The sequence below is a fragment of the Marmota monax genome, unplaced genomic scaffold (genome assembly GCF_021218885.2).
Source record: "Marmota monax isolate L192 unplaced genomic scaffold, Marmota_monax_Labrador192_F-V1.1 WCK01_AAM20220418_F8-fsc00103, whole genome shotgun sequence".
NCBI classification, from domain to species: domain Eukaryota; kingdom Metazoa; phylum Chordata; class Mammalia; order Rodentia; family Sciuridae; genus Marmota; species Marmota monax.
The window spans coordinates 6,203,889-6,216,764 of NW_026694286.1; the positions used below are offsets into that span (position 1 = coordinate 6,203,889).

Consider the following 12,876-nt stretch of genomic DNA (forward strand, 5'->3'; position numbering starts at 1 on the left):
ATATAGCTGTAATGGGAAAGAGAGTAAAGGATTCTTGTCAGTGGAGCTGACCTCTCTGAGATATTTTAGGTAAAGCACTTATCACTGTATTTGGAACACAATAAGTGGGCTGCTCTTGTGATATTATTAATGTTACCTGTTGTTTTTATTAACACCACTGAATTAATAGTTTATTATGATTATACTGAAATAATTCTTAAGTAATCAAAATCTTTAGAGCTAAAGTTTTTTGCTTATTATCCTTCTTGGCAAAAACCCAAATTCCCTTTCAGAATTTTTTTTCTGAAGCAAATATTTACATATAGTGTGAAAGTTTCTTCTGTTTTAGGATGGAGCTAGTAGTAGAGGTTCTCCAAGGGCACTAGGTCTTTGTTGTTTGCATTTCAAAACTGACCCTTGACATTGGACTCTGTTGCCTTCTCTAAAATATTCTAAGATGGTACTTATAATAGCATGAAGCATCTTGGTTTTAGTTTAATCCCAAACCTTATAGTTCTAAATAAAAATTGAACCCTCTGCCCCCAATATTTTAATCTAATATCTAGAAACTTGAATTAGGGCCAACTCTTCATTTTTTAAAAAAACATCAGCAGATTCTAAATACAACTTTGGCTATTTCCTTTTAGCATCTGACCTTGGTTCACTTAAACTAATTGTTATCCTTTTAGCAAATTGTGATTATAAAGTAGAAAGAAAAAAAAAAACTGTACTATATGATATAGGAGGAATTTTTAAATTTTGAGTACAATGACATCCCTGTCAAAAGTACCTTTTATTATTATTCTGTCAAACATGATAGTAATTTATTTAAAATTAGATGAGGGTATATAATTTTTGAAATTTTTCTTTAGAAGTAGGTTCAAAAATATTAAGTTAAAAGCACTGCTGTATGAATCTTCTGATATGTGTGTATGTGTATATATATATATATATATATATATATATATAAATATATAGGATATATATATATATATATATATATATATATATATCACCTATATAAGTCCCAATAATTTATTCACTTATAGTGTCAGTCGTTCCCCGTATGATCAGGTCAATACCAGGTGCTAAGGGTGCTATGTGCAGAGAGGTCAAGCTCCTTCCCTTTTATAGCTTATAGTCTAGGAAGAATGTGAATATTTGAGACTAACTTTGCATCTCCATGGACATTCTACAAGCTGAACATGTTATACTACTGTAATAACATGAGAATTCTGTGTCAATATGTACTAACTACAGGTTCTTTTCACTGACATTTATTCATTAGGTTTAATACAGAAAGCATTCCTGTTGGATCACTTAATTATTACAGATCCTATCATAAAAATTGAAATGCAAATGCAGTAACTTCCCTGTGGCCACAGTTATAAATTGATCAGAGCTGAGACTTAAATTCAAGTCTTCTGGCCATAGGTCCCTTCTGCCCGCTGTGTCATGAGCAGAGGTGGATGGGGGATTCAGTTTTACCCAAAAGTGAGGTGAAACAACTGATGACGTACACAGCAGGTGATGAAAGGTAGAAGATCCTCTCACAAGAAATGGGCAGCACTCACCTGTAGAGTGAAAAAAGATCCCCTCCCCAATTATCTTACAACCCTTTGATTCATCAATGAGATATGTTTAGGACTGTCACCTTTTCCATCTCTTTCATCCTATGTAACCAAACAGTTCAGCCAGGCTAGAATTTGATACTGCTATTTTGTTTTTATTAAATCTACTTTTTTTCTGTTGTCATTGTCTCATGTAGTTGTTGCTACCTTTCCATTTATTGTAATGACATAAATTTTCTTTTGAAAGTAAATGTAGTAAATGTAGTTTAAATTCAACATACAGTAGTTGAATTTAAATCATAAAATAAATGAGAGCAAAGTGGCAGGGGCTAAATTCAGAAAGACCTTGTGAATTGCACTGGACTCCTCCTATCATAATGACTTGCCTCCAGAGATTCCTGTTTCCTTTGTCCGTACGGCTACCTGCAGCTCCCAATCCCATTGCACATTAATAAGATAAATTGTAGTTTCTAGATAGTGTGTTCAATTGACTGAGGCATTCCACCCAAAGTCTACAGAAAGGTGATATATCTGTCTTGAGTGGGAAGTTTATTCTGTGTTCCCGAGGCAAGCTATCCCTTTCTCTGTTTCTGTGGATGGGTGATCATGTCATGGATACTTCTGCTATGCCAGAACTCTGCTGTGTCCCTGCTACAGCCTGGTTTTGGCTTAGTTTAGAATCTTCTCTTTATACCTATTGACTGTGGCTGAATAACAAGGCTGAATGCTAAGACTTTCCTGATAAGCAGTCTGCATAACTGAAGTGGTGGTAGCCTCTATCTTTAATATAAAAGGACATTTGGGATAAAAATTAGTCAAGAAAGAAGAACCTCTGTGACCCCCCAAATACCATTTAGAAATTTTTCAATAAAACTGTTTGCTTTAAGAGTACACATTGGACTGGTATGTAACTTAGCAGTGAAGCAATTGTCCAACACACCTGTGCCCTTGTTTTAATCCCTAGCACTAGGAAAAAAATAAAATAAGATGAAAATGAAAAATAAGAGACATTGGACTTTCTGACAGAGTAAATTGAGATATAATTATTTTTTATTAAACTGTTTGAAAAGATATTTCTGACTTTGTTTTCTAAATTTTAAAATAATTCTCTATTGTAAAATTTAACCTTTACTCATTACCACTTGGGTATTGTAGGAAGATTCTGGGAATTGTACTGAGAGATTTTATAAATTAATACATGTCAAAAATAGATTCACAAATTGCATATTAAAATTCCTTTTTCTGACACACTATTCATATCCAAGACTGTCATCTCCAAAAATGTATCCTTAGCCTTTCAATCACATTTGATAAAGCTTATGTGCTCTGATCCTTTAAAACTCACAGCTCTCCAAGGAGAACCACCAAAGGAAGATGCTGGCTTTTTTTTTTTTTTGTAATTAGAGGGGCAAGAATAAGACATACCACAGGGGTGGGGGCTCAGCTTAGTGATGGAGTACATGCTTAGCATATGCAAGTCTTTGGATTCAATCTCCGACACCAAAAAAACAACTAACCCCAGTTCTAAAAGAATACAGTAGGCAAATGTGTCTTATCATCATAGTCTCAGGCTTCAGCATTAGAATCAGATCCATCGGTAGCAGCCTTTATTATGCACTTACACATCCTAGTGCATTGCATAGGCTGGGTCTCACAGTCCTTCTAATGGCAGTCACACAGTGATCTGTAAGGAGACTTGCTAGGTTTTCAAGTAGAAAAGTGACAGGGGACCTGGTGTGCATTAAGGAGCTCACTGAGACAAGCATATAACTGGAGAGTGGTAGAGGGAACTGTTAGAAAGCTACTGCAATGATGCAGGCAAGAGAGAAGTAAGAACTCAACTTTTCTGGCTGCTCTCAGGAGGAAAAGAGAGGCTGGATTTTCTGCAGAAACCTCCATTTGTCTCTAGCTGTTTTCAGGTTGGTTTTCCCCAGGGACATGCTCTTCCTTGTCTCTGAAAACCTGGGTACCTCTAATGCCAGCTCACTAACAAATCAGTTTCAAGTCAGATGCAGAGGTGGAGGAAATTACAGTTCTCTAGCAGTGCTGGCATTCCAAACTCTGGCAGTATCTGCATCAGAGAGGAAATGAAAATTGCTATCACTGAAATGTGGGAGGCATTCCTGAAGAAAGGACCTCACCCCCCTCATGACTTATGGAAATTACAAAGCAATTGAATAAGGTACTTTCAACTAGCTTTAAAACAGAGTAGTCTCTCTTTTTTTTAAGTACTTGTGACAGATCACTCATTAATGTTATTGTTTTGATGCCCCATCTGATTACTTTGGCTTTATGATTTCCAGGATAATGCAGTGAGAACAGGGACAGATTCAAGTTCCAGAATCTTTCAAAGATTGATTCATCTCATTGATGTACAGGATAATCAAGAAATAGGCAAGACCCAACTCAAGCAGAGATCAAAAAAGTAAACTTTGACTAAGTTTTAACTGAAAACTAAAAAGGCTATAAAGCCCTTGCTGTCCCAGCCCTCACTACATGTTCTCATTCAATAATAAGCAGCAAAGACCCCTTGAGGAAAGAATAAGTCTGAAAATTTGAATTTCAAGTTGATGAAAATCCTCTTCAAGATGACCCCTTAAAACCCCCCTTTTGGGTCAAATGCTAGGAAACCAGGGACTCCCCAAAACTAATCTGAGAACTTCATCACATGTATAGGAAGCCAGAGGCCTCCAGACCTAAGAAGGCATCCCAACTAATAGGGAGCCCCAGGCACTGCTGAGGATGTTGGTCTTTGCTATTCAGTTGTCCTTGGGGATGCAAATGTAAGAGAAATGCAGGTCAGAAAAGGGCTAAGTAGTTCCTACCAGCCATCCTGTACTTCTTAAAATTAATGCTCCATTGAAGCTTACCCTCACCCCAATTATATAGAAAGCATCCCCTTTTTAAAGCCTCTGTACCATGTGTGCATCAGTCTCTGTAATTCCACTGAATATTGGCCTTGTCCATAGAATGTTCTGCAGGCAAGATTGTTTCACGGTTACTATTTTCACCACTTTTTCCTCCATCACTCAACTGAAGGGCTGGTGTGCATTCATGCCCGCCCCACCCTACCCCCAATATTTCATCTGTGGTTCTCAGTTTTTTTCTGCTTCAGTTTCCTTGAAGGATATGTCACATTATTTCTAGAAGTTGACTACTGCAAGGATTCTGAAGGTAGGAAAAGAGGTGCTCTTGAAATTGGGCAAATGCAAAGAGAAAGAAAACTAAGTAGATTAAGGGTCCCTCCAGAGTATACATACTCCCTGTTACCCCCAGAAGAATCACTGAGCATATGGTGGCAGGACTCTGTTACTGAACTGACTTATTTCTTAAAAAGTGGTAACCAGAAGTGCTTGGTGCTGTGTGAACTGTGACCATGGTGACTTCAGATTGCTAGTGTACACTGCAATGCAGCAGACACTAGGCCCCAGGCTCTCAGACAGCTTTGTGGCCTAATGGCAGGAGCACTGAGCTCAAAGTGGGGAGATCTATCTAGCTCTGGGACCCAGCTCTTCTACTTATTAGCTGCCAGATTCCAGAAGAGCCTAAATTTCCTTATTTATGCAACAGAATTAAAAATGTTCAAAATGGGGCTGGAGTGTAGCTTAAGTGGTAGAGCACTTGCCTAGCATGCACAAGGCCCTGGGTTCCATCCCCAGCACTGGGGGTGCTGGTGGGGAAGAGTGCTCATCAAATAGAGCTTCAAAAACCACACAAGTAAATATTAATCAACAGGAAGTACATGTCTTTGCTGTGAAAAGTCACTTATAAAATCCTTCATTCAGTGTAATATTCCAAAGAATAAGAAGCATATTCTAAAGCTTAGCTAAGCATCAAGAGGCCTGTTCTGGGTACTAAAACACCACAGACATTTTTAAAGCTGCAGCCCTCTACTCCGAAGAGAAATATTTGGTAAAGGAGGGTAGTCACGGGGAAAGTGTTGCTGAGATCACCACCCGCTTGAATCTGGCAAAAGAAAAAAGCTTCTGAAAAGTTTCAAATTGGATTAAGTTTCAATAAAAACATGGCCATTTGAAGTGTGGAGATATTAGCAACTTCTTTAAAAGAATCAATGCTCATCCACATTTAGATTTCAGTTTGCTTATAAATAACAAAGTCTAGATACTAGTTTTCACCCAGTCCCAACCTCCTTTGCCTTTAAAGCATCACTTATTCCCTTTGAGTGCCTTTCTCTTGGAAATCAGAGAATGACAGTGACCTGTGACCACTGCAGCCACTGGGCCTGAACTTCAGGAGCCCTCTCCCCATCAGCAGTACCACATTGTGGTCCATCAAGCAAAGTTAGGAGTCTTCAGTTGCTTTAGTGCTGTAGCAATAAATAGTTTATATGGACCTCATAAAATGAACACTTAGAAGAATGAGAAGTATGGGCGGAAAACAAAGAAAGTTCAGAGACTCTGCATGCCCCAGTGAGTTCATCTCCCTTCTTTCAAGGGTGATGACTTTAGTCATTTTATGTGCACAATTTTATTCATAAGAGGAAGGGAGGAAAAATTCAGTTTCAGAAGCTTCTGAAACACTTGACCCTGTGCTGTCTGAAAATGTACTGCACATTATGTCCAGCGTTGACCTGCATCCCTTTCTTTCAGAAGATTTTCTGGAAAATAGGATTCATATTCATATTCTCTCTCTCTCTCTCTCTCTCTCTCTCTCTCTCTCTCTCTCTCTCTCTCTCTCAATATCTGGGAGCTGTGGCATATTTAACAGACTGAATCATTTCAGAGTAATACTCTCCAGAGGTGGGCAACTGAGGTATAGAATTATATCCTGTGGAAAATGATGGTGGTTTGAGGGGTGGGGGAGGAGGTTATTGAATCACAAAAACATGTTTCTTATTTGGAAAAAAAATGACAGTGTGCAGGATGTTCAATTTCCTTCTGCACTGTGCCCATGGAGACTGCCGTCTCTTAAAGCAGGGAGTCATTGGTATTCACTGGAGCTTGCCAGGTTTCATTTTTATTGTTTCAGAGACTTATTACTCTTTCAAAGTGGCTCCCAGGTTTGCTGCCTTTTCTCAGTATATATGAGCTAAGGTAGTCAGAGGAAACACTTTAATTACATTTTAAGTAGAATAAAAGCATAAGTATATTTATGAAAATTCTAACAGAAGGTGCAGTGAGACCATTAACTTAAATCCCCAAAATACATAAAGTGGTTTTTTCATAATAAAAAAATTCATAGTTGGTGCATTAAATTGTACCTGCATATTAAAAATCTGCCCTAAACACTAAATATTGCCTAAATGTGAACATCATATTCAAAATTCCTCCTATAAAAAGAGTGTTGGGAACATGGGCAATCATCATCTGTCTCCCAGGCTTGTCCTTAAGTTGTTGTTCCTTGGATAGCAAGTCTTTGGTCACCAAATGATGATTTTTGCTTTCGTTCTCCCGCTGTCGCTTCTGTTCTCTCTCATTGGGCCTCTTCCTTCAAATCATCTGTGCTTTGCTTAAATTTGATTTTAGTGAACCTGCTCATAATTTTGACAAGCAAAAACTATGAGATGAAAGAAAGAGGAGGAATTGGAGGCTGTACTTCAAGTGGAACACAATAGAAAAATTTAAGGATCAAATAAGCAAAATTTCACATGAGCCACCAGAGCTGGTCATTGGCAAATGTTCAGAAAACTCTGACTCCTTCAAGAAACAAAGTTCTTTTTATCTCAGAACCAGGAGGATTCAAAATCTGGTTTTCTGTACTTTTAAAATTTTTTTTATATTTTTTATTTTTGGTACCAGGGATTGAACTCAAGGTCTGGCCATTGAACCACATCCCAGCCCTACTTTGAATTTTAATTTAGAGGCAGGGCCTCATTTTGTTGCTGATTGCCTCACTTTTGCAGAGGCTGGCTTTGAACTTGGGATCCTCCTGCCTCAGCCTCCCGAGCCACTGGGGTAACAGGCACGCACCACCATGCTCAGCTATTTCACTGTATTGTTAACAAATTGATAGAAACCATGCCTCTCTAGATACACCATAGATTATGTGGTGATTACTATTTTCCCAATAATATTGGTTCAAAGTAGAATGCTAATCCAAGAATTTAGTAATTCGATTTATGTAATTTTAAGGAACTTGTGTGAGATTTGACCTCTTACAAAGATAGCTAAAGAAGCTTTTGTTCTTTAGAACAAAGAAAAATGCCCAGAAAAAAAACTTACATGTTTTGATTTTGCTTAATTTATTAAAAGATGTTTACAAAAACAAAAACTGTGTGAAAAAGAATAGAATTATTGAAAAAGCAGAATTGCAGATGACCCCAAATGATCTTCCACAGGCATATTTTGCTGATGAGTTTATTAGTGACTCTCTGTCCATCTCATGCTTTGAAAAAATAAAATGAAAAACCACACAAAAGAGGTGGAATGACAGCAGCTTCATAGAAGCCTTAATATTCCAGGGGAAGAAAAAATGAAAGAAGGATGTGTACCTCCTACATTGGGGACCTCACATCTGTGCCAGGCCTGGTTGTGTATTCTATGGCACTGATGAGCTGTGTTCTTTCCCCAGTGACTATTTTTGCTCTGAGAATTTCTAAACTAGAAAGGCAATGAGGGACTTAGCTTGTAAAGACCCCTGTAGCATATAATGGATTCTCTGAGTACCTTATTATAGATAAAGTTTTATTTTCTCACTAGAAACTTAAACAGTTGACATTTATCCTTATTTAGGCATAAGAGACAGTCTAAAGGCAAATTTTTTTCTCTGGTATTTTGAAAGTATATACTCATGAAATGCTGCAACATTTAAAACTGTGTCTAAGAAAAAATTTAAATCTACATTTAAAAAAGGAAACAGAAGAGGACAAGCCAATCTAGAAAGCCCCCGATTTCTACTCTTTGGGCTCCTCCTAGGTGTATTACTTCTTTTCCAGGCCAAGCATAAGAACAGCTGGTCTAATGATGCTGATGTAACTGGAAGCAGAACTATTGCTGAAAATGCAAACAAGAGTCACCATATCCACAGGGAGCCAGTAGACAGTGGCTAGCTTCTATGCAGGCAATAATCATCTGGTCTTTTTCTCAGAGCACCTCTTTTTTTGTTTTTGTTAAATTTCTTTTTTTCCATTCAAGTGATTCACACAATTTCTAGGTAGGAAATTGGAAGGCTCACAGCAAGAACTCCCTCCTTCTCTTGCCACTGCTTCCCTGCAATGAACATACATCATTTAAGAAAAAAAATTGCAATTTTATAAAAAAAATCAACATTTAGACGAAGTTTACTTGGTGTCTTTTATATTCTCTTACTTATTGTAATCCTTCATTTAGAGATCTAAGTTTGGAGAGCAATTGTTGGCTGCATGTATATAAGTAGACTTAATACTGTTTTCCCCTTCAATGTCATTGTCAGGGCAGGAGCAGTGGGTTAAGAGTAAGAATACACTGAGGTCTGTCTCAATCCCATGTCTCTCAGCTGAAGAGCTGGGAGGCCATCTCCCCTGTGCCTCGCTTTAGCCCAGGGGTGGCCAGTTGAGCTGATGGACTCACTCATCTACAGACATTTGTTGATGTATAGATGCTTTTATATATATATGTATATATATATATATATATATATATATATATATATATATATATATACACACACATACACACACACACACACACACACACACACACACACACACTTGATTGCTTGGGCCCCAATCATTTTTTTTTGGGGGGGGGGCATGGTACCAGGGATTGAACTCAGGGGCACTTGACCACAAAGCCACATCTCCAGCCCTATTTTGTATTTCGTTTAGATATGGTCTCACTGAATTGCTTAGCACCACTGCGGCTGGCTTTGAAGATATGGTCTCACTGAATTGCTTAGCACCACTGCGGCTGGCTTTGAACTCACCATCCTCTTGCTTCAGCCTCCTGACCACACTTGGCACTGGGCCCCATCCTTCTGAAAACTATAGTGCTCAATTGGAATGAGACTTGATCTTTTTCCATTTGTTGATTTGTGTCTATTTTCTGGTCATCAGTTAAATGAAAACAGTGAAATTATAATAACATTTTTTAAAAATAAGGATTTTTGGTAATCCTATGATTATCACAAATGCTAAAGAAACACAGCTGCGATGTGAGTGCCAGACCCCTCGAGAGAACCTCTGTCAGGAGCAGGAGAGGATTTGTGAGGCTGTGCCTCAGGGACCGGGGAGCATTTCCCTTTGGTTGAAGCTGTGGATTTATTGGAAGACTTCAGAGTCTCCTTCAAAGTCAGTTAATTATCTTCTTCTGTCTTCCTAGAAAAAAAAATAAAATAGAGAACTTTATAGATGGGGAGAAAAGGCAGGGGGAAGTGAAATTGGTAATTAAATCATGACAAACTCAAAGTAGAATTACATTGTTGGAAGTCAAATAATAGTTATTACTCAACTGTAAGAATAATTGTCATTCATTGAGTAACAAAGACACTATTCAAAGCAAGAGTATCTGACTTTAAAATCCCTGGAGCTATTTTTAAATGCACATTATAGAGCAAAATAGAAGTGAAAGTTTTTTAGTTTGCTACCTGTTTATGTTCTGATTGTATAATAGTCTTGTTCTAGATGGGATTAAGTAGTGATTTTTCTTTTACTGCTAGTATTATTATTCGTTTAGTTTATTAGTAATGCCATTTGTGTGTGTGTGTGTGTATTTCTCCTACATTCTCCAGAATTTTATCCTTCAACTAGTAATGTATGGTGTGGCTCTATTAATAGAGCTATTAGCATATACTACAGTAATGCAAAAACTGTTATGGTAATGGTTCATCAGTTGTGTGCATAACTGAGGGAATTTAAGACCATGCATTTAAAACTCTGCCCTTGTTGTCTTTTCGCTCTTTAATGTTATAAATCAGTGTCTGCTCCTGCTGTTCCATGGCATAGACATACCAATGACCAGATCTTCAAGCCTGACAGTAGGACACACCTGGGATTAGGCTCTTTTCCAGCTAGTCTCTTAGGAGAGCTGAGTTATATGACAATAGCAGCATCAGGATCCAGCAGGTCAATAAAAGTAGGATTTTACCATCCATGGCCAAAAGACATCTACAAACTGTGGAACAAACAGACTGTGCTATGGGTCGAATGTGATTTGTCCCCTCAGGGTTCATGTGTTGGGCCTGGTGAGAGATCCTGGTTCAATTAGAGGTATGTCCTCAGGAAGGACTGTGAAAACCTCTCTGACTTCCTATCTGGAGATGTGATCACTCCCCTTAGCACCTGCACCTGCCATGATAGTATACACCATTAGACCCTCACTAGAAGCCAACATGTAGGGTCACCTGATCTTGTACTTTCAGCCTCTGAAACTGTGAGCTAAATAGACCTCTTTTCTTCATAAATAGCATGCCTCAGGTATTTTATTATAATAATGAAGAGTGGACCAAGACAGATAGGTTTTCCAAGTCTTAGAATCTCCTCACACATTTAAGCTATAGATGTAAATCTTTAAAATTAAAGCCAAGACATACTGTAACCAAATAATGTAGTTTCTCATTCATTCCATAACCAATTACTGAATTCCTACTATGAGAAATGGGCTCTTAGTAAATAAAAATGATAAGCATGCTGTCCCTGCTCTCAGGGAATCCACAGCTTGGTGGCAGAGATAGACATGGAAACTGCAGAATATGCCAAGCACTGTCCCTTATATACATGGTCTGAGTGCCATGTGATATGCAGGTAGCAGGAGCAGAGAATCCCTGGAGTCTGTGAGTAGTTGTGTCCTATTGTGGCAGGACTGGAGAGCAAATTATCTAGTAAGAGAAAACAGAACCCAGAAAAAGGAATAATTAATGTTCACTTGAACCACAGACCATCACCATCTGTTGGCAAGGGGTGAAAGGGGCCATGATGGTAGAATGGAGATTAGGGAGTAAGGAAGAGTTTCCATCTTGAAGAATTTGTTGAAAGCCATCTTGGGGTCCATGATGGCCCTCAAACATTTCAGAATAATGCACTGTCTCATCTCTGCCTTTATTTTTCCTTCCTTCCCCAAATCTTCTACTTTCCTAAATGGGATCAAAAAAGTGTAAGGGTAGCTGTAGTAATGACAAGAAATCAGGTCTACTAAATCTTTCTTCCTACCGTTCTTCCCATAACCTCATGTATAATTGACTTCACAAAAAGAAGATGTCACATGAACTGAAGTGAAAATAAAAGTTCCATTTTTTTTTCCTTTGTCCACTGATGGCAGAAGACATTTTCATTATAACCGGAATTGAAAGAAAATCTAATAACATGAAGATTAAAGACCCAGGGCATAATAATGCCAAATCCTTAAATAAATGGACATCTAAGCTCCATTAAAAATGAAGAGAAGGGCTGGGGATGTGGCTCAAGCGGTAGCGCGCTTGCCTGGCGTGCGTGCGGCCCGGGTTCGATCCTCAGCACCACATACAAACAAAGATGTTGTGTCCGCCGAAAACTAAAAAATAAATATTAAAACTCTCTCTCTCTCTCTCTCTCTCTCTCTCTCTCTCTCTCTCTCTCTTTCTCTCTCTCTCTCTCTCTCTCTTAAAAAAAAGAAATATTCACCAATGATGATATCTAAGCCTATAGGTTTGTTTTTAAAAAAAAAAAAATGAAGAGAAAACTCCAACAGAGTGTATTACTGGATTTTAGCCTTAAAGTCATAAAGTCTTAGCTTACCTACTTTCACCATTTTAACCAAAAATAACCTTCCTTCAGTCAGCAATTATTGAGGGGGAAAAGAAAGGTGTCTTCCTGTCTCCTATAAGAATATTGATAAGTGGTAATATGATGAAGAAATTGAGAAAAATTTATTGTTTTCTGTATTATTCAGGTAAGATAGGTATGACCATGTGACCATTTTTACTGGATTACACAAATAAATGTGGATTCATTCTTCAACTTTTATTCCTGTGTTTGTGAGATATTAACTATAGGGGAAAAAAGTTTAGGAAAAGCCAAATGAAATGTTTCAAATATAATACGGTTTAATAACCAATTACTTACCTCATTCCCATGGGCATTCTTTCCTGTTTGACCCTTAATCCACATTTCTAAGGACCCCTCCCTGCTTAAGATCCCTCTATTTACTGCACCAAATTGTAATGCTTAGTGTCACTTCCTCTTTCTTCCAGAGTTTCTTTGAAGGGCAGTCTGCACCATGGGATTCTGCTAAGAAAGATGAGAACAGAATGAAGAACAGATATGGGAATATCATTGCATGTGAGTGCTGACAGTGTAATTGTGCTGTTGTAGAACTTTCTTTACACATCTGATAAGATTGACCACCAGGCTCATGCAGTGAGAATTTACAGTGCAATTACTGCTTTCGTCCTGCTGCAAGGGGCTGGTGTTATG

The 12,876-nt window shown here is 38.1% G+C and overlaps 1 protein-coding gene across 7 annotated transcripts in view; it reads left to right on the forward strand.

Moving 5' to 3' along the window:
• Positions 1–12,876, forward strand: part of Ptprm (protein tyrosine phosphatase receptor type M) — an 821,378-nt gene that overhangs the window by 687,465 nt on the left and 121,037 nt on the right. For all 7 annotated transcript variants that reach the window (XM_058586457.1, XM_058586454.1, XM_058586456.1 and 4 more), the window contains one exon: positions 12,654–12,741. In XM_058586457.1, coding sequence (XP_058442440.1) covers positions 12,654–12,741 — 88 coding nt within the window. The remainder of the gene's footprint in view (positions 1–12,653; positions 12,742–12,876) is intronic.